We start from the raw sequence: 23,696 nt of genomic DNA, 5'->3' as shown, positions 1-23,696 counted from the left end.
GTGAATATGGATAGGACGAGAGGGGAAAAAAAAATAACAACAAGCGGACAACAAATTAAAGCGAGTGATGGGCTAAATTCTGTAGATATTTTGCATCAACGGTCGAAATCGGGTTTAGATTATTGAAGTGCTTTGCCTCGATGTGAACTTCAAGTAGACAATGTACTCTTATCAAAAGAAGAAAGCTATTATATCTTTAGAAAAAAAATGACCAATTAGTAGGATGAGACGAAAAGTACGAGGGCATAAAAAGTTAAGGGCAGTAATGGGCTAAATTCTACAGATATTTTGCATCTTCTCCTCGATCTAAATTGGGTTTTTGTCAATAAAGGACGTTGCTTCGTTGTGAACTTTAGGCAGACAATAGCTTGATTGAAAAAAAAACCGTACTGTTTTGAGAACGAAGTATGCTATTTGAATCAAAATATGCTTTATGAAAAGAAGTACGCTATTTGAGAAAAAAAAAAAGACCTCTACTTGAAAAGAAATACCACAGCAAAGAAACTCGCTTTATGCCTATTGTATTTGAGTTCAAGGGCAATCGACCATTTCCCTGTAGAGTCATGCAACACAGCCCTAACAGTGTTTCGAGAGTTCTGTTGAAAAACACACAACCGACATGAGGTTGATAATGCTCGTATTCCACAGCGTCACTCTACAGCTGAGTGTTTGAAAAGTGATGAGCCCTACCTTCGAACAGGTGGAATTAACGACGTCTCTCACCTTCTAAATCCCTGCGCAGTTACTAGGTCACGCAGGAAAACTCGAATTGCGGAACAAAAACTGACGTGGCTTTAAGCGTTGTTGTAAATTGCACTTCACATCAAAGAATGATAGTGATACATGTTTTGTAGCTTTACCTGAAAAAGGGAGAGTTTTGTGCACAACGAAGCAAGAATGGGTACATGTGATATTTGTACAACGGTGCAATAGCAGTCACTGTAAATTTGACATGACAGTTGAGATGAGATGCTATTAGTTCATGTGTATGTATCTGTTTCAATTCATTTATTGATATTACATGACGAATCAGAAACATACACGCGAAATATTTTATACACTAGTCTAATCAGATAAAAAGAAACATAAAAAGCGAGGATTGTCCATCGGCCATATCTACAGTATATACGCACACACACACACACACTCACAAAATTATGTATATATATATATATATATATATATATATATATATATATATATACACACATACATATTATATATACATATATCGACATACATTCATTAAGGATCGTGTCATATACTGAAGCGTATGATATCAGCAGCAATGTAATCGCCTGCCTACAAAGCTCTTTCTCTGTTTCTTTCTACATCCCTCTGGGTGGATAGAGATACAAAATTTCACCGCGTAAATTTCTTTGATGATGATATCTAGGATGATAGAAGAGGAGATAATCGTGCTATACCGCTACTGCAGCCATGGAAGGGATTGCTGGTTCCTGTGTCTACTCATACACACTGCTGAGAAGTATAAAGACAATTCGCCATGACAGAAATTCATTACCTGCTTTTCATCATGCCTGTATCGACAGCTGATGAATAATTGATTTTTTCATCGTTTTAATCGACTAAAGTGCTTTGTCCTGATATTATATACTGTAGAGTCGAGAGATACGGCATGGTTGGTAGTAACACCCGCCCCCGTTGTTTACTGCTGAGTAATTCAGTGTGTTGTGTAGTATATTGGAAACAGTAGTAATGTAATATTGTATCAAATGCCATGTTTTTCTTTCTCTTCTTAGAGTGTATAAGGAGAGAAAACGCGCACTCATTCATTTTCGGTTGATTTCTTTCATAGTCTTCGATTGACATGAGTTTAAGATCAAACAGAAATTCAATTTTGTGATGATACCAGCCTCTTGAAATGGGAACACAATGTGAACACAATGTGAACACATTGAGAACACAGTGTGAAATACCTTCACGCTGTTTAATTCGAGTGTTTTAGCAGTGTGAACACATTGTGAATCATCAATTCACAGTGTGACGCAGAACATTACCATGTGAACATTCTGTGAAAACCACACCACAATCACTGTGGTGTGGTTTTCACAGAATGTTTACATGGTAATGTTCTGTGTCGTGTGAGATCATCTCCACACTGTTGAATTTAAGCGTTTTCACATGTTTGAGTAGTGGACTATATTGAAAACACTGTGAACACACATTGGGACACTGTGTTCTTTCCAGTAGGGATACTTTTTTATGTCTCCTACTTAATGGGTATATTTTCTCTGCTCAAAATATTTTAAAAAATGAAGATTATTGACATATGAAAGGAGAGCTGCTCAACACCCAACCCACGCAGGGTTTCCAAAGTTGAAAGTGTCTTTTCTGTTATCTTTTAGAATGCATACCTTTTGATTTTTTTTAATAATCTTACATCAAAATCCCACATGATTATCCTCCGACCTACGATCGTGAAGCTGTATAGTTTAAGTAAGCTTTTATAAACCATCCTCCTTTTATCATTGAAAAAAGGCGTTTTAACCAACTGACCCTTTGAGTTTGATTTCAACAAAAAATAAAAATCAATCATCCTTAAGCCTTCCGTCCGTCACTGCAGTCCTGGTAGCAGATCACTCCGTTCATTTGCTCCTTCCAATTCCGTTGGAATTCAAAATAGATTTTGTTAATCTCTGCAGTCACCAACTTCGGAACAACTTAACATGAGAAGACATGATATATATAGCTTACACAAAGATTGCGTTTTCCATCAACCCAAAAACCTTTCAGTTTAACTAGAATTGTCTTCATGAGTTAAATAATCCCTTGTTCTTTATTCCAACGGAAAATACCCCTAAACTTCCTTATTCTATTGCTATAATTCCCACGGATAACGCTCCCGCCTCCCCTCACTTTTTTCCCCTATTATCACATTTGGGTGTTGTTGTTGTTTTTTTTCTGTGTAAATCTTCAAACAACTTAACTCAGACAAGACTTGATGTGGTATTCTGAAAATCTTCCTAAGTTTCTTCCTAGATCAAAAAGTTAGGAAGTGCCTAGGAAAGACAAAATTGGTATTCTGAAATTTCTTCCTATAGGAACTTCTTAATGGAAATTCGGCCATCCTTATCCACGCCCACGTTGCAGCTTGCTATATCTTAACAACGTACTTAGGACAGGGGTGGGGCTTTCCTAAATATCATTCTTCCCTTTCTTAGTGCATTCTACAATACCAACTTCTTCCTTAGTCAGAAATTTGCTTATCTCATCCTCATTTGCATATCTTCCTAAGTTTCATCCTAAGTTTATAAAAAATTAGGAAGGCATTTAAGGAAAAACTTTGGAAAATTTTCAGAATACCACATTGGAAAAAATCCTGACTAAGGAAGACATTTCTTCCTAGGAAGGATATCAGAATACCACCCTAGAATACCAACTGCTTCCTAAGTCAGAAATTTGCATATCTCGTCCTCATTTGCATGTCTTCCTAAGTTCTTCTTAAGTTTTGGAAAAAAAAAAACTTAGGAAGAAACTTAGGAAGATTTTCAATTTTTGTATTAAATATATTCCTGTCTGAGACTTTTGAATCTATAAAAGTTAAAGAATAACAGGAGCATAAAGTGGAGATGTGTCACTGGTTGAAAATCTTTAAGGCCTAACTTATTTCAATTTGTCATTGTTTCTTAATTCAATGTTGGTCGTATTGCCAAAAGAGCATGCATGCAATTCAATTTTAAAAATATATATATGTAAGCGTAATATGTGAAAGGGACATTTATTTCAATGATAAAAAGTATAGGAATTCTAAGTTTAAAAGTAGGTAATACGATTAGAAGTCATAGAACTGTGTCAAAGCATTTTTCCTTCGTAATCAACACCTGTAGTACATTTTTCTTAAACATTCATCATGATGTGTATTTTTGTGTACGTGACCTTGTAGAAGATGTCGCCATGCACGCTGTTTTTATCTATCATGTCTGCGTTTATTTTATGTGTATGGAAAGTTTCACTTTCCTTTGTTTTTTATGTGCCCTTTACGAAAGAATAATGTATTTTTTTTTAGTGAATATTTGGACGACATACGCATCAAACACGTGAAAGGACCTCTTGTAGGTGTTTTCCATGCTATTAAAAATCTCGATGTTGTTAAGAAGGAATTTCACAGCTTCCCTTCTTTATGACACTCATTTGAAAATCTTCTTTAGCAAATCAAAATAAACAAAATCACATTCATTGTGCTCTCATCCTGTTCCAGAGGAATAAAGATGGCGGATTTGAAAAAGCTGCGCAGTGGAAGAGAGTCGAATTATGGCGCCCTCATCGAAGATGAGTCCGCAAGAGAGAGTCCTGAGAATCCGTTGAACATGGAGCGCCAAAGCAGACTGCGCGGTGCGCGTAACAGGCTCCTCTTTGCTATGACTCTCTGCATTTTACTACTGTTGGCTGAAGTCGTGGGTAAGTTCGTCAGGATGTGCGTTTGACTCTCTTAGCTTTGTCAAAATACATTTTCAACGTTAACATTTCGCCTTTTAAGAAGCATTTTTAATGACCCTTTCACTAACCAATAATTCTTAATTGTCTGCATAGCTTCTTGCGCTTTTGCCTGCAATTGACACGATTGAACTTGTTTGCACCTAAGCAAAAAAATTCTTTCTCAAAACCTCAGTCTTTGAGGTGAATTTCGAGGAACAAAAAGCGCAATGTATTTCAGCGCAATCATAAAAATTAGAAATACGAGAAAATCGCTTTATTAGGTGACTAGATCAGGCTGTATGAGAGACGGACTTTAAGTGAAATGATAATAGTATGAAATGTCCTTTCCTTCTTGTCAGATGATATGAGACGGGATTGTCTGAATGGTTATCAATTTTTGCTTACCGTGTACTTCCAAGCTGCTTTTGAAATACCTTTTTTTTTTAGGTTTTTATACCCCTCTCGTCGAAAGACTTGATGGTCTTATTTATACGTACATTACAAAATCAATGGAAGACCCGAGATTTATTTCAAAGTTAAAAGATTCGAGACCATTTTCACCATATTTATAAATTGCCCTTAACTATATTTCTGGTGTGATTTCTGTGTTTTCGATATATCCATATTTCACCCACGTTGCTTTTCAGTTGGTTCCTCCAGTTTTTCATTAATCAGGATTATTTTGTGAAACTGGCATACTAACCATGTGTATGTAACATTTCCGAAAGGTGCTAAATCCACTTTAGATGTTAAGGACATTTTCTTTTTTTTTTTTTTTTTTTTTTTTTTTTTTTTTTACTCAAAGTGCTTCTAGTTTTCATGCAATGACTATGGTCCATAGTATCCCATCATACTATAAAAAAAAAAAAAAAAAGATCTTGACGGAAAGCTAACCAGCCTGGCCTGACTTTGGGGTCAAAATGCGGTCACGCGTGCGCGCAGGTTTCTGATTGGATCCTGCCGCATTTAGCAGCTTTTGGAACAGAACAGAAATAGATTTAGCACCTTTTGGAACCAAAGTCATTTTTCATTGCCTGATTTTGCCATTTTCTCACAAGAATGTCTATTTTTTGAAGAGGTTACTGTGTAGGACCGCTAAAGATGGATACATATCTGTTGAAAAGTCCAAACTGATGGAGCATGAATTAAGCACCTTTGGAAAGGAACTCTTCGTATACGTGGATATAAGAACTATACGAAGTGTATTCCCTCGAAAAAAAAAAAACAACATACAAATGTATTCGTGAACATGAAAAAAAGTTTCAAAGAAATCATGAAAATTGAACTTCCGTTTAAACCTTAATAGCGTGAAATAAGTGAAATTAAGCAAATTTTCACAAAACGAAGAATGATATGTGATCTTTAAAAGTAGGCCTACCCTTTTTTGTACATGCTAGAATGTTTGAATAAAATCAGTGGGACCAACTTTGTAACATTGGACTTTCAGCTGTTAAATTTTGGTTCTGTTTTTGTTTTTTATTTTTTAATCTGAAAATCACCTTCCAATGTTGTTTGTCTTAACGTGAATAGTGATCAATATTGTAAGCTAAATATAGATTGCTATAAAAATCTATAAATTATAAATATAATTTGATTTCTGATGAAAAAAACAACAACCCCAAAACAAACAAACAATGCTCTCGTTCCACTTCACAAGTTTTAGGCTGAATCAATCTCATCTTTATTCTTTACGAATCAGGAACAAGGTTATCAAACTAAATCTGCGTTTACCTTCTTTCTGCATCAATGTGTTTGTAAGCGGTTTCTTTATTTGGTTGTTTTTAGGTATCAAGAATAAAGTTAAAGTAAAAAAAACAGCATATAATTTTATTTTACATGTCGTTCGCTACTGATTTCATTTTCTCCCAATTAAATGATAAATTTGCGAATGATAATACAATCGAAATTTGTACATTCTTCTGCTTTTTACTTTGCCTATGAAGCCAGTTATTTTGAAATAGCACGAAGTAATTCGAAATCTTCATCAAAATTTAAAAGTGGGCATGATGTGTGGTGACGTGTGATGCGTAAATCTGCTTAAATATTAATAGCCTGATTCCTTTTTGTTATAGCGGTTTGTCCAAACAAATAGACCCAATGGATATGATGGAAGACAACATTGTCAAGTTGATATTTAAAAGCTGAACAGAAGCAGTCCATTTATATTTATTTCCTTATGGGGAACAAAATACTATTACTATCGTTATTGCTTCTACTAGTACTTCTACTTCTACTACTACTACTTCTACCTCTACTGTTACTACTTCTACTGCCACTACTACTACCTCTACTTCTACTGTTGCTGCTCTTGCTACTACTTCTACTTCTACTGCTGCTGCTCTTGCTACTACTTCTACTTCTACTACCACTTCTATTAATACAACAACTACTTCTACTACTGCTGTTATTAAAACTAATTCTACTTCTTCTTCTACCACTGCTCCTACTACTGCTTCTACTTCTACTACTGCTGCTGCTACTACATCTTCTTCTTCTACTACTACTACTACTTCTACTACTACTACTACTACTACCACCTTTACTGCTTTCAAAACAAACCTGCATATTCTTTTGTCAATTACTACCACTTTCTTTCTCTCTCCCTTTATTCATCTTTGTCTCTGAAAGTGTATGATGTCTATCTGTCTCTATTCCCATCTATTTTGCTATCCATTTGTCTATACTACCTGTATGTATTTTTTGTATCAATCAACTCACGTATTCAATCATCGAGCCTCCTAATCATCTTCGCGCCGTCTCTCCCCTAGGGAGTATACTGTCCGGTAGCCTAGCTGTGCTGGCCGACGCGGGGCATCTCTTGACGGATGTTGCTACATACGCCATCAGCCTGATCTCGATTTGGCTGGCCAAGAGACCTACTTCTGAAAAATTTACCTACGGCTGGCTTCGGGCGGGTAAGAAGGTGTCGCCTGCTTATTTTCCGTCGGCGGCGTGTGGCGCTGCGCCGTTGAAAAGCATCGATATTTCGAACAAATGCAACATGGTATTTGATAAATTACTGAAATAGGTGTTTTACTATCACATTGGACATAGCTACCATCCATCTTCTAATACCATGAATACTGATGACACAATGCAACAATACAAATATTACAACATGATACTTGTAATGTATTTCAATCGAAAATGATATCAGATATTGTTACTATTGCAATGAAAGCAAAGTATGGCTTTGTAAGAGATATAGAGACACTTAATAACTCCATTATCATGATTAAACCAGGAATATCTAAACTATGCCTAATTAATCACTTACTTTTTCGCAGTCTATGGAGTTTTTAATACAACATTTGATTGCTATTTGAATCGATCACTTATCAAAGCATGTCATGTAGTACGACAAATTTCGGTACTGATATGATTAGTCATTATATGGTTATGCTTCATTTCTATATCGAAATACACTTTCATTTTGCGTTGGTAAATATTTTCATTTTTCTCCACAGAGGTGCTTGGTGCGCTATTTTCAGTCATTCTCTCTCTTGGACTAGCTGTAGTTCTCACATACTTTGCTGTAAAGAGGATCATAGAAAAGGATTATGATATCGACGGGGAGGTTATGTTAATTATCAGCGTCATTAACTTTGTGGGAAATATTATGTAAGTATATCGGTTCCTTCCTATTCTTAATATTTTTGTCTTTGTTCTAATCGCATATTTCTCTTGTGTAAACTCAATGTGTTTTTAGTCACTTTATATTCATACTTCTGTCTACCCATACATGATTACTTTCGTATTGGTTTTTAGGGGAAAGCATATTGCAAGTATACGATTATTCATTTCTTCAATTCATTGTGTTTATATGACATTTCGACGTTTTGAGAATATGTACTTTTATTTGTATATCATTTGTTCGTTTCTCGTACTATGTTTGCACACTGGTTATCTTTGTTGAAAATGAAACAAACGAAACGAAACGGATATTGCAAGAAATAGAAAATTTGTAAAGAAAATTCCGTGAAATATCACTTCTTTGTTATTTTGACAGATATGACAACTTGCAATGATCTGATATCAAAACAATATCAATAGCTGTGAGCAACAGTGTAGCTGCTCACAAACCAGAGCATTAACTCCAAAAATTATGAGTTGATCTTCATCTTGTTCATGTTGTCGAATTTATGTCATCCGCGGTACTTTCTTTGAAAGATTTCCAAAAAAAAAAAAAAGTTAAGAGGAAATTCACAATAACTATTATGTTAGGTTTCTCTTTAATTCTTGAATATTTTAATTATTATCATGATTACCATCTAATATTTTCTTACTTATTTGTGATGTCAGACTTTCCGTTTGCACGTTGTATTAACTGCATCCCAGTAAATTACTGTCTTTGTTATTTTGATATTCTAAGTATTTAGCCCTTCACCAAATTCTCCTATGAGACAAGAACTGTCTGTGTGTCTGGGTGTGTGTTTAGTATGTGTAGATGTACTTATGATTGTGTTGTGTTTGTTTGCGTATTTTTACTGCATTTGAAATTTAAGACCCCCATTCCGTCACACCGTCAGTGCCATTATAGTAACTAAGGCGAGGAACTTGACATTTCCTGGGCGTACAGCGTGCCGGGAAATAGGAGGGGTGGGGGTGGCGGGGGCGTACGTCGACTGCACATTATCCATTAGCCATGCCACTACACAAACCTGCGTGCTGATTAAAGCGATCGCAACGACACGATGTCCTCACTTGACGTGTGAATCATGGAGGAGATATGGCAAAGTAATATAGCCTTTATAACGCGCGTCTTATTTACAGCAGTATGGATAATTCAGGAGCTTCATCAGTCCATTAATGGTAATTAGGTAAAAAAAAAGGAACCCCCTGCAGTTCCCGTGCAGCCTTACGTATTCAACTCGTGTAGAACGGGATGTGAGAACTTATTCATATCGCGCATGCGCAGTCATATTTCACCATGACGATATCTCCGCGATAGGAAGGGCGTTTCCATGGATACGGTAGCAAACAAGCTTCGGGATTAGTTTCAGGAAAGGTTACAGTGTCTTGTGATTGTAATGACAACAATGAAGATCCTTTTTTTATTATTATTATTCCAAGCGCTACCCTTGGTCTATCCTCCCCTCAGATATTTCGTTTTATATAAAAAGGGTTTATAATCGTATGATATCCTTGAAAGATCTTTCAAATCTAGCCGCTCCAATAACCACATAAGAAAATAATAAAATATCAAGAAACTGTCAAAACAGGAACAGTGTACACGAACACTGACGAATCAGCAATATTTTCACATTCTGGGATTAGGATTATCAGAGACGATTCAAGCATTCCTTTGATAAAACACAAGTTCCATAGGGAGTCACGTGAAGGAAAAATATTTAAGTTTGACGCAGTCCAAACAGTCTAAAATTAGCCGAATTCTATCTCCCTATCTTCTGGACATGCTCCTTTGAAACTTAAAGACTGTCAGCTAGATTGATTGATCGTTTATTTCATCTTTCTTCTCATTTATCTTTCCTTCTATCTATGAATCTAATCTATGTCTGCCTGTTTATCTGTCAATCCGTCTGGATGTCAATAACAGTCAGATTCTTCAGCTACAGTGCGGTCTGTGTTGCTTTGAATCTATGGAAGGAGAAGGTCGTGGGGGCCTCCACCACGCCCACCGCCACGGCCACGGCCACAGTCACGGCCCGCTAACGGCCGAGGGAGCGGAAGACCATATGAATGTCCGAGCTGCGTGTCTTCACATCTTGGGTGATTCCCTATTCGGGTTTGGTCTCCTCGTTGGCTCACTTATCATTTACTTACAGGTCCGTCCTTGGGGGGGAAAACACCTCCCAATGTCTTTATTTAAATTGTTTTGTTCTGTTTGACTCTTTGCTTTCATGTGCGCCTTTTTAATCATTTACTGAACATGTTGAAGATTTTATTGATTTGTGTGATCGAGTCCATGAGCGGGGATGTTGTTCATTCAGCAACAATTTAAACAATGATTAAATGTCGTTCTCTTTCTCTGTATATTCGTTGAATTTCATATTTTGAGGCAAAATCTTCTAACCCATTAGAGAACTTCTTGTGGAGGTGACATAGGTCATGTACAAGTTTTACATTTCGTCTGTTTTTTTAAGTGCTTTCTCTGTAAAGCTATGATTAAACTGACTGATAAGCGGAATCAAAATTATTTGAATGAAATCTTGAATATTATTTGAAGATACACGGGAGAATGTCAAAATATAGATTTGAAGGTCACATCAATGATTGCGCGTATATCATATGAATATTTTCCCGCAGATCTTCATGGAATCCAATTATATATATATACGTGAAACATATTAAGGCGTATAGGCCTACGTGTGCAAACAATGGCAGCCACAGCACTACAACAAATGGAATCGCTTTTCCCTTGACACACCACGGTGATTTCATTTTGGGGGTTATAAGACAGCTGAGATTTGGACATGACATCACTTTAGTGATAATCTGATAACTTATGAAAGAAAACACGTGATTTTCACCAAAATTTGAGATACAAGATCTTGTCACCCCCGCGACGTATTGTCCTTCATTTGTGATAAATTCAGAAGGAAAAGTGTTCCAACACAATGACACACGGCTTCGATATTCTTCATGACTACAACAGTATGAACTATTTGGCGTATTTTTATGTTGTCTTTAACTGAATTACTAAGAGAAAGTCGTTATATAGATAATAAGTAGTCCTATAATTTGTATGATGTTTTATGTACTACTTAGTTTTGTGTGTCTCATTAACATTGCTTACAAAATGATTACATTTACAGTTGATTTTGGCATATCCTGTGTCCAAACATGTTGATATGTTTCATCTTCTAGGAGAGTCCGAAGATTTGATGAATACCAATCATAAACTGCGAACAATTGAATGTTAATGCAACATACAAGAACCAACTTCACAGAGTGAAATTTTACCTCGAAGAATGATTTCATTGTTTTAAAAACGATGTGATTTCATTGTTTCAGTTCATGACCATTCTCTCTTTTCCCCAATAGCCAACTTTGAAGATTGTGGATCCGATACTTACGATTATATTCGGCGTCATCGTACTGCTTACACTCATTGGCATTGTCAGAGATAGTACGAACATTTTAATGGAAGGTAAAAAACAAATATAGCACTAAAATCCTCAAGCCTACTCCTTTTCTCTCTTTGTTCCTTTTCACTCTCTCCTATTCGCAAGGTCTCTTTCTTTTCTGCAAGCAAGGCCGCTGTATTGAATTGACGTCGAAAGACGATAAATATAGTCGATACCTGCATTATAAAAAAAAAAGAGCAAAATCAACCAAGGTAAAAGCAAGAAAAATCCTTCTGACAATGTCAGGTAACTGTTAACAGTGGCCAGATTTTTAAATATTTCAGTGATTCCTTGGTAATAATATTGTTTAAAAAAATGCACTTCCATAGGCTTTATCATGTTTTTGCACGCTTACGGTGCGGTGTATTCGGTTTCGATTCCTTTTTCATTAAAATCATATTGCAAAATATCAGTATAGGTTTTTGCAAAGTATTGATTCAAACTGTTTTACGACTTCTTGTGGCTTTTTGTATAAAAAGAAAAATACTGCTTTTCTGAATAATGTGTATTCAACAAATTGCAAGTAATGGTAGTAACGTCTAACCTCAACGAAAGGTCATATTATTGTAAGCTCTCTGTGGTAGAAAACTTATGGGATTATAGATTGCAGGTTCTATGACTCTGAATTAACTTAAGAGACTTGGTATACACTAATTGTAGTAGCTCCATGCACGTATGTATAAATATTACATGTCTTCTCTTAAAGGGAAACCACGACATATAGACTTTGATGACGTCAGACGCAGGCTGGTAGAGATCGATGGCGTAGAGGGCGTACATTCCCTTCGCATCTGGTCCATTACATCCGACATTCAATTGGTCACCGTTCACCTTGTACTTGGTACATCAGCAACACAGTCCTTTCTTTCTTGATTTGTGTGTGTGTGTGTGTGTGTGTGTGTGCGTGTGTATGTATGTTAAAAATAAAAGTAAGGCCTATGTTAAAAAAAAAGAAGGTGATTCAGCAGCACAAGTGTTTGTGTAATGAAGCAGATGTTGACTGGCTTGATGGAGTTGATCAAGAATAATTGATTTTCTAATATTAATGCAGAATTTTATGTCAGCTGTGTATATAGCATGAATCCCCCCCCCCCAAAAAAAAAAACATATTAAACTGTATGTTAAAAAGAAAAAAGTAATTTAGCAACACAAGTGGAAAGAATACAGTTTTGTTTTTTTGTTGTTGTTGTTGTTGTTGTTGTTGTTCTTATGTGACCCTGCATCACAAAACCAACACAAGGTCGCCAGATATGACTTTTAGTTAAGGGCAGACTCTAAACTCAATGTTAAACTCAATTCAAATGGACTCTCCTAACCTATCTAAACATTGAAAAGAAAACATTTACTCTGGGAAAAACAAAGTTCATTGAGAAAAGAGGCTCTAGAGTAAGAGATCTATTCCAGCGATTAATCTTACCAAGCTGTGCTACCTATATAATGGATGCGACAAAAAAAAAAAAGTTGTAAATCTCCGCAGCAACAACAATAAAATGTTGTTATCAAATTAAGCTGAAATTCCTCATGCTCTATCAGCACCTTCTTTCCATGACTATACAGTGTAATACCAACTTTCAAAGCAATAGTGTTATCCTTTCAAAAGTTACTAGAGTCGAAAGGGAAGAATGTGTAAAGGGTTTTTAAGACATGAAAAGTTGCCTCTAAAACTTACCTGATCTCACTATTTTATCTACGAAAAAAACAGTTTTTAAAAATTGCTGACAACAAGCTTACAAACTTTTCCATGCGTTTCATCATCCCAAACTTAATGTTGCAGTTTACCTTTGGGAGCAGTGTTTTTTTTTTTTTTTAATGTTCAAAATATCACATTTGATGCATGTGTGTAGGTCTGTTGCATCACAAAACATCCTACCATGTAAAATTTTTGCAATAGAGCCTAGAATATAAAGAGATATCAGTATTTTTCTCAATAAACCATAACTGTAGACGGTTTACTCTGGAAGCATTCTTATCATAACTGTTGTTCACATTTTGTGTATTTAACAATACTTAACATCAATAATTATACGGATTCAAATTTTTACAACAGTTGTTTCTGTCCCTAACTCACATTTTAGAACTATTTTGAAGTATTAATGCTGAGTTTTTCTTTCATCTGCAAATGGTAAATTATGCCTTTAATTGTAATGATATAGAATAAGATTAACTCTTTCAGAAAATATGAAAAAGTCGAGATTAACTTGGCTGACCCTTTTCACCTTTTTGAGTCCTCACGTAAAATGAAGGGCCCGAATTCACGAAGGTGGTACAAATGAAACCATGGTTTAAATCATGGACAAAAACCATGGAGCACCAAGTGTCGACGAGTGTCGCATGGAATATTTCGTTATGAAATTGGTCATTTTGTCGACAAAATGACCGTTTCGTTAATTATCATTTCGTGGACGAAATGTTCATTTAGTTATAAAACGTTGTTATTTCGTTACAAAATAATCATTTCATCGATGAAATGACTGATTTCGTAACGAAATATTCCATGCGACACTTGGCGCTCCATGGTTGTTGTCCATGGTTTAAACCATGGTTTCATTTGTACCACCTTCGTGAATTCGGGCCAAGGGGTGCGACTTTTTGTTCGTTTTGTGATGCACGGTCACGTATAAATGTCATTGTGAACATGAGTCTGATATCGAATGAAATTCAATTAAAGAATATCATAAAACTGAAAATAAGAGTGTTATGTGTGTGTGCCTGTGTGTATCAAATAACGAATGTGTACTTTTATGACAAAAGAACGTCATTTTCCATGCAACAGTTTTTGCCAACCTCGTCTAATGATATTAAATGTTGTTAAGAAGTTCCCATAGTTTGCCTTTTCTGCAGCAGGCATGTCCCTGATTACATGTTTATAATTAAATTGATTTTAAGGAAGTGGACTTTGATAGACGTAAAACAACAACAACAAATAACTGATAGTTCCGTCACAAATTCCCTTTTATGCCCTTGTAACAAAGTATTAGGTTGGTATCCAATCTTTGATATCGTCAGCTTGTCTTTGCATTCAATACCTGGTTATCACATTTTCGTTCCTCCTTGATAGTTTAATTGTTATTGTTGTTGTTTTTTGCTTGTTTGTTTCCTATGTCGATATGTACAGCTCGGCTTTACGACGGACAACCCGTGCAAGTCTCCAAAGTTTTACCCGACGCCCGTCACATTCTTGAGACCAAGTTCAATCTAATCCACTCCACCATTCAGATTGAGACAGCAGACAACGGGGTGGACTTTCTATGTGCGCGATCGGGTTGACGTGGTCGAGGGTTCAGTAGATAACTGTATGGATTATTGATCCAGGAGACCTACTTCCATTTGTAGCCCTGGAAAGGGCGAGGCCGATTTATTTTTATTTTCTATTAGACAAATTACTCCTTACGCGCTATGCTAGCACACACACAAACACACACACACACACACACACACACACACACACACACACACAAAACAAACTTTGTATATTATGTTCTGGGTGTTGATACGTTTTTGTCAAAATCCCGCCCGCTTTAGTAATTGCATGAGAAGCACACAGAGAGTGGTTTCAAGAGACTAGTAAAGCCACCAGTGAAAACAAAGACCCAAACAACATTGGCGGAGATCCAGGCGGGGGCCCACCGGGGGCGCTGCCCTCCTTTATTTTTTGGTAAAACACAAGAGACAAGAGACAAAATGGACCCCCCCACCCTTTAATTTTGTAAAGGCGCCTTCCCTTTATGGAATTCCTGGATCTAACCCTGAACAGAGAGGTGGCTGTGGCTGGGGAGCCGGGAAAATAAAGGGCAAAAACCGGGAAATGTGCGAACAACTGTGCTAACGTCTGGAAACATGCAAACCTCTTACCGGAAACGTACAAACAACGTGTAATACTAGTATAAGGTAACGGTATTGCGGTGAAGATATTTGCAAATGTCAATTATTGCATATCATCAAGAGCAAATGTGCAAACACGACGTCATGAAATTTATCACTTCTGGTTCTATATAAGAAGATTTGTACGATTGTACAAAAAGACCATCCCCTCCTCCCCCACCCCCCCCCCCCCGCAAGGATGGGTATGACACCCACTGAACAAATTGTGATCGTATTTATTTAAAAACTATGCTCTCCCTTCAAAATTGAGCGTTTGCACATTTCATGGCATATTATCTTTCCGTTGATGCAATTTCAGTTTTGCACATTTCACCGCTAGCAAGACGTTTGCTACATTTTCCATCAAGATATTTACACAGTTCTCGTTTTTGTTTTTGTTTTTTGTTTTTTGCACCTTTTCGTTTCCACTTAAAGGTACTGTTTACCATTTGGAGCAGTGAATTAAAAAAATGTTCGAGATGTCACATTATTGATGCATATGTGTTGGTCAGTTGCTTCACAAAACTTCCTACCATGTACAAATTTTGCAATAAAGCCCAAAATACGGGGAGATATAATTATTTTTCTCAGTAAATCATAACTGTAGACGGTTTAGGCTATAGAAGCATCTTTATAATAAATATTTTGTTCACATTTATTTTTTTCACAATACTTAACAATGATTATACTGATTCAAATTTTCATATTGGTTGTTTCTATCCCTAACTCACATTTTAGAACTATTTTGAACCATGTGCACTAAAGTGTGTTTTTTTTTATCTGCAAATGGTAAATAATACCTTTAAGTGGCCTTGAGTTACCCAAATTTGCACCAGATATCAGCAGAACGCTGGCCGGAGAAGCTCTCGGTATTTACGTTTTGCACTGTAGGCCTGCTCAATAAAAGTCTTGCGTGGGTTGGGCTTTCTCCCTCTAGAAAGCAGTAGAAAGTTTGAAAAGGAGTTAAATTTTCGTACCACATCAGTGAAAATTTGATCAAAAAATCTTATAGAAAAGAAGGAAGTTATGATATTTTGAAGTTCCGATAATCATTCAGGAAACATTTCTTGCGCAGTCAATATAAATTTGCAAATAGTAAAGTGATGATATCGTCCCTTCCACAACTTCGCCGCATTGTTTGTACATAAAATTTTGAAATTTCCAGTTTTCCATTCAAACGCAATTGCGCCCCAGTCTGAAATCCTGATGTTTCTATCATAATGCTATAGTATTTCAACCCGGAATTACATCATCTAATGGTTATGTTTCCTCTTCAATAACACAACCATTGAATATTCATCCTTCTATTTTGTTCACGATCAATGGAGACAGTTGGAGAATTGTGAGGTGATAACATCATCCCCTCACGAATTTGCATATTCATGTTCAAGAACTGTTTTGCAGAAATTAGCAAAATTTCACACTTCATAACTTTCCTGATTTTTATATGATTTTGATCAAATTTTCCCTCTTGTTCCCGTAAGATTTTCTCATTCTTATCAGACTAATTTATAGTTGGAGTGGATTAATGATAATCAAAATGACATAGTAGGCATTTCATGAAGTCTTTTGTTAGTGACTTTTCAATGATAAAACAGCCAATCAGATGAAAGAATTTCAGTAGCTTAGAACAGCTGTCAGTGACTGACAAGTTTCATGCATCGCTACCAAGATTGCCGTGATCTAAAATGCCCTTGAACTCAGCTTCGGCACCGACTTCGGCTCTCTTGAAAGCTTTCTGCTCCTGAATGCCAGTTTCACTGTAAGAATTACACTATAGTCTTAGACAATGACTACCTTTAAACAGGCTTTTGTTCATCCTATGGAAAATCAATGGTGAAAGCAAAACAAAAAATGAGTAAATATCAAATGAGCAGGGAGACTGATATTTTTTTTTTCTTTTACTGGAATGGATTTGACTTCGCAGCAGGTCATCGTGAGGGAATTGATAGGGAATGAAAATAGATTCAGCAAAGTGTTTTACAATGTTCAGATGGGAGTGAAAGGTGTAAGTGATCAACAGGATTTGGAAATATCAATCTGAGATAGACACAGGGGCTGATCCAGGAATTCCGTAAAGAGGAGGTGCCTTTACAAAATCAAGGGAGGTGCACGCCCCAGGCCTCCCCGCCATTTTTGTATTTCTTATGTTTTAACACAAAAAGGGGGGAGGCCAATGCGCTCCCGCCTGGATCCGCCACTGAGTAATGAATTCCTTATCTTCTTTTTTTTTTATTTAGAAATGTATACTAAAACATATACAGTTTTATAGTAACATAATATTACACATAGTAACAAATTATTCAAAATTTGCATTACTGGAGCGGGCTTTTGTTGTTGTTGTCGTTGTTGTTGTTTTTGTTCTTTTTTGTCTTTCATGAAAGTGCTGGAGGTTTGTTGTTATCGTTGTTGTTGATTTTCATGCACCACGCGGTTCAGAAAGCAGTGTTCCGCAATTTCTGACATTTTGCCAGTCATCTGACTTTATTATGCAGCAATTGCCTCGCCCACGAGGAAATGAAATCAACAATAGAGTCTGCTTTTGTCAACATAGACACTGCAAATTAGTGTTGGAATTAAAGATATTTATGTAAATTCTTATGTGTTTTCAATCTAGATGACACCAAAATAGTGTGATTTTTAGGTAATGATGCTTGGAAGAAATCGAAACCAGCATTTACACAGCAGCGTCCCATTTCATCTGCATGCAGAATTCCTTTTTAGCATTAATATTCAAATTAGTGCATATTAACCATAAGGAACAATTTAATTGTAGAAGATAATACGTTTGTATAGTCCTTTGCTAAACATGTGTACCTTGATAAACTCTGGATCCATTCTCTTGAAAAAAAAATGAGAGCCATACCCCTTGAATTAATAGACTCATGAAAATTGACAACAAGTCACTATGTTAAAGCTCGATTTCATTGCCGAAGATATTAAATTGATGTTTCGACCTTGTCCTCTGAAATGCATGATAAGGTTTTCTATAAACTTGCTAGCAATGAATTGAGAGATGCAGATATCAAAACTGATCAGGTTGTCCTCACGGGTGTGCTGAATCTGGGCCGGAAAGTCCCTAAAGATAATAATTAACACAATAGCCGATGGTGATCTTCCTCTCTGAATAGAGTAGAGTAGAACCGTTCATTTCATTCATTTATTCAAGCACGGCAACAATATTCACCCAAAGGCTGTTTTTCAACATGTCCGTACCCAGATAAAAACATATTGAATTTTACAATGCAAAATAGATATTAGACAAGTTTTGGGGGAAAACAAATAACCTGGTCAAACACAACAAACAATAAGCAAAATCGTAATGAACAATATACAATGTGATGATTCAAAACAAAATAACTTTATGGACGAGTAGGAGTGACCAATCAGGTCCCAGTTCTAATTCAAACCAGAGTTGTATCGAATATCGTTAGTGTTCGTTATAACTGACGGATGGGACATGTGTATCTAAAGTCTATACTAAACACATTTAGACAGAGAGAGTAGTTTGATTAACATTAATACCCATTCTGGCTGTTCAGCGTCAATTTCTGTTGCAAGTAGGCAGAAATTCTGAGATGAAAAACCAGTGACAAGAAAAAACTGTTAGAGGTCCCTTGAATACCATGTTGACTTCTTCTGATGCGAAAACGTCTACAAATGGCACGTTCTAGGACTCTGATCAAAGAAAAAACGTTTCGCTTTTGTATCGTTTTGTCTTTTTCTGTACCCACTGAACTTCATCCCGAACTAATAAGTCAAATTTTCATCACAATGCCCAATGGTATGCACCTTACCTTGACTAATGCACAAAATCAATAGAAAGGCGGAAACCACAGAACTACGCGTCAGATAGTATGATTGCATTATAGTCATTGCTGTGTTGGAGATGTTCCCGGATTTTGAGTACAGTTGTATATAGCAAGAAAAGATGTGGAGTCCATTATTGTATGAAACCCAGTCAGGCCATTCTGAGCTGGTGTACACGGTCCCTGACTTTGCCACGGGCATATCATTGGATATTGTTATGTTTATCTAAGGTGCCTGAACTTTTGATGACACCGCAAACAAAGGCAAGAAAGATTTACGAGGGAGGGAGCATTACTGGTGAAAAAAAAAATATATGAAAAGCATTACCTGTAATATACAGTATGTCACAAAAAAAAAATGCAATCGGATTTCCGCGTTGATAACTTTCAATGGCAGTAACTTAAAACTCCCTGAATCCTATTTCAGGGTATTAAAATATAACATCTTACCTATACTTTACAGAATCCCCATTCAATTTGGGTCACAGCATGGATGCTCTTGGAGCTGCATATTAATGTGTGAACACAATGGGCAGAACTTGGATGGAAGATATTCCTGACATGCACTAAGTAACAAAAGTCCTCATTTCTGTTTTGAACACTGAAGCAAATCGGATGGGGTTTTCTGTAAGACATATGTTTTCATGTCCTGAAATTGTATTTGTATTGATTCACTATTTTTACCGTTCTTGTTGCGGAATGTCTCGTTGTATTTTTTTTTTTTTTGGGGGGGGGGGCATACACTAATTCAAGCAAATGATTACAAAATTGTTGATTTAAAGAATTACGAATATCAACAAAAACCATCGACACACGACCAAAATTTGAAGTCAGGAGGCCTTTAAATGAGAATGAAAAGTAGATTAAATGTGGATTGAGTTAATAATGCAGCAATTGTCTAGAACACGTCAGTGAAGGAACACGTCCGGATAATTGGACATTGCGTTCAAAAGTTCTGGTGGATGAGAAAACTACAAAACTACAGTTTGTGACATCACCTTAGTGTAATACGATATGATAATTCAACGTGATTTCACTCATGTAGCACAATAAAGGAACACCGTACTCACCTCTTTTGGAAAGCAGAATGAATGAGAGTACCGTGAAAATATGTCAGCAACAAGTGGCAGTCATTTCGGGTGCTGTTCGTTATTCCGAAGGTTCGATATTCCGAAGGTTCGTTATTCCGAAGGTTCGTTAATCCGAAACACGCAAATTCCCTATACCTAGAGGTTCGTTAATCCGAAAATGAAAAAGGGTTCGTTAATCCGAACATTTGTGGCGTTATTCAGAAGGTTCGTTATTCCGAAGATTTGTTCATCCGAAAATGAAATTCGGAATAACGAACCTTCGGAATAACGAGCTGTAACCGTAATTTCAACGATCTCATGTAGCGACGGGGGGGGGGGGGGGGACAAAAACACAGAAGGCGATATTATCGTACCCTCAGAAAACGATGCTCAATTGGAAGATACGTGCATATAGCTGTAAGTGGGAGGGGGCCGGGGGGGGGGGGAGGGGGAAGGGGCGCAGCGATTGAGCTTTGGGAGAATAAGGGCGAGGTATCCTCTGCCACACGATGGAGCTGTTGCATTTTTAGAACTGAAATTCAACCATCTAGTGCACTCTTTGGTGGAATATGTGGACAATTTGCAATGATTTTTAGCAGACTCGGGAATACAAAGTCAAGACAGGTGAGAAACAGTTCTCCCCCGGAAAGAGGCCAGAGCGGATACGTCCTCCCCTCCCCCACCCCCGCCCACGCCACATATGAATAGTGACGTCACTAGCTGTTGTAGTCTTCTCATGTTATCTTCTCGTAGTCATCCAGCCATGGCGGCACCGACCTTTAAAGTTTCCTTAACCTTCGAATGGATTGTCCGATTTTCTGCAACTTTATTGATGTGTTCTACTAGTGTTGCTGCATTGACTCAATCCACTTATTTCTATAGGCTTAATTCCCACTCTGTTTTTGGGTTCTGTGTTTTGTGTTGTTGGAAAATTACATCTTTTTATTTTCCTGGTGTGCGGAGTATCTTCACGAAAACATGCCAAAAACAGCAAATGGTTTTTGACTTTCTATTTTCAAAGTCATAGTACTAAGGCATGCATGAATACATAAATTTCTTAACGTTTCATTTGAAAGATTCTTTTTTTTAAAAAAAATCCCATGCCCGTTGCTTCGACACAATAAGCCTTTGTTTAAGCTAAGTTCTGGATTTTTTTTTTTGGGGGGGGGGGCGGAATGTATTATTTGAACTAGAGGCACGCAGTGGGTCGTCACACGAAACAGAGTGAAGGCAGTGCTTGCAGGATCATGAATAGCCGTACAGGGTTTGAAATGGTCTCCCGTTGATGCTTGGTTTTGGTTCGCTTCGCCTTCGATTGTCGGCGCGATGGCCTAGAAATGATAAGCTAGTCGAGCCCCCAAACGAAAAACACTGCTTGCAGGAATTCACCCTCGTAAACCACGACTAAGCAGACCTTTTTACCCTGGCATTAATTAGTCATTTTCTTGCCTGATTTCCTCCGACTTAAACTAACATCTTCATACCCTCACAGCTATAGGACTTGGCTGAGGTCTGTATCGCAGTTGTACACAAGTTAAACCGGCATTTCGGCTACAAATAGGGAATTAAGAAACAAAAACGAGCTGAAAGAAATCTCTTTCTTTCCAACTACTTAGACAAACAATGATATTGGGGAGACATATTTTGGTTTCAGGTACTCACGAATGCTTTAGTTTGTTCTGTGTTAGAGTATCAACAGATTCATTGCAAACTCTGACCTTCAAATATCCAATTAATGTCGTTCACATTGGCTGTATTAGCGCGCTGTGCTCTTTGTATCAAGAATTTGGTTCGCAATGCCTTTTGAAGAGACAGACAGTTAAGTGCATTGTACACTATATAGTCGAATCTTTTCTTCTCTTTCATCTGATTACACTCGATCTTATTTCATTTCTGAATTCCTTCTTCCTTTTACACTAATGGAATGGAATGTATTTCTATCTGTACTGAGATTATAAAGGATGATGAAGAATCGAATAGAAATCGTGCCTTGTACAATTGTGTAGATTTCGAAATAACTGATTTAATGGATATGTACTTGCTTTATTACAAATCTAATGTGTGACCACTATCTTGTTGTAGTAAATGAATACGTTGGGAATAGAAGTGGTATACCCGGAAATGATTTTATTACGTACAATTACGTAAAAAAATGTAGAAAGAAAATTTAACAATTTTCTACAGCGCACTGAAAGAGTAGTTGACTTACCTGTCAGAAAACAGGGAGGGGGACAAAATTACCCTCAACACATTTCAGGAGCAAGTCGAGGAAAATTGTACTTGTCGCTAAAGAAAAAATAAATTGATGGAATTATCTTTGTGTCTTCTTATTATCGTTGTCAATGCGTATCGTCACAAATTTTAGTAGTCTTCTCATCGAGCAATAACGGCACCGAAACTTTAATAATTCATAACTTTTCAACGGATTGTCCGATATCTCTCAAACTTCTCCGTATTCGATCAACATTGCTGCGTTCACTCAATCCACAATAATATTTGGGCTTCATTCCTCTTACTGACAAAAAATAACAATACATTATATTTGCGAGAATGAAGAACATTGGACAAAATGCGGCTTTATGTTTGATTTGACTGAATTACCAGAATTCTACACCTGTACGACCTGAACCTAAAACTGAGAGGAAAGGCAGTTCTGCCTGTTTTCTTTCCGTGGAATAGTGGATAAATACTTGGGTCTGTGACTGATATTGTTAAATGTTACTTTTTCTGTCAATGTTAAAATAATCACTGTCCAAAAGTCTTTCAGGGAAAATTTCTGTGATCAGTAGAGCCTTTAAGCAGTATACGTTACTATGTTTACGTATGTAATATACATCATAGACATATAAAATCTAATAAATTTTTAATCAGAAATAAAGAGTGAACATTATTTGTACAATTTGTACAAGTGTATTACTTCGTAACGTATATGACTGATGAGTTTAATGGTCGTTTGCTTTGTGGTGTATGTGACGATTACCCTTTAAGAAGTTAGTGGTCACATGTTTATTATTTGAATGTTTATCATTTGAGTATTTATTATTTAAATGTTTATTACTTAGTTTGTTGTTTCAATGTTTATTATTTAGAGACTGTTTATTATTTGAATGTTTCTACAACAGATATTATCATAATGGCCCTTTAAAAAATGCTGTGGATCATCATCATCATCATCATCATCATCATTTACGGGTCATGTAAATAAATGTCAATCAATTTCTGACGTTTCCCATGCATGATTGCTATACTTACATGGCCGATCTAATTCATACGTTTGCATCGTATATGGATGGCCTGGCTTGGGATTGTACTTTTATTTCCGTAAGAAGCAATGACTGAATGAACAGAAAAGTGTATGATATATATATAGCACTATATTGCACCGACCCCTTATATAGTTTGCTTCCAAATCATTTTTCAATGGATCT

At 36.6% G+C, this 23,696-nt stretch overlaps 1 protein-coding gene across 1 annotated transcript; it reads left to right on the top strand.

The window, feature by feature from the left end:
* The first annotated feature begins 4,232 nt into the window (after window positions 1–4,232).
* Window positions 4,233–14,795, top strand: LOC140240194 (proton-coupled zinc antiporter SLC30A2-like). Its single transcript, XM_072319990.1, has 7 exons — window positions 4,233–4,422; window positions 7,209–7,355; window positions 7,908–8,061; window positions 9,998–10,226; window positions 11,446–11,551; window positions 12,235–12,369; window positions 14,644–14,795. Exons 1-7 carry the CDS (start codon window positions 4,233–4,235, stop codon window positions 14,793–14,795), a joined length of 1,113 nt encoding a protein of 370 aa, XP_072176091.1.
* The last annotated feature ends 8,901 nt before the right edge of the window (window positions 14,796–23,696 follow it).

This window comes from Diadema setosum, chromosome 16 (genome assembly GCF_964275005.1).
Source record: "Diadema setosum chromosome 16, eeDiaSeto1, whole genome shotgun sequence".
NCBI lineage: Eukaryota > Metazoa > Echinodermata > Echinoidea > Diadematoida > Diadematidae > Diadema > Diadema setosum.
Note: the sequence above shows the minus strand (reverse complement) of the source record. Positions and strands in the feature narration are given on the sequence as shown.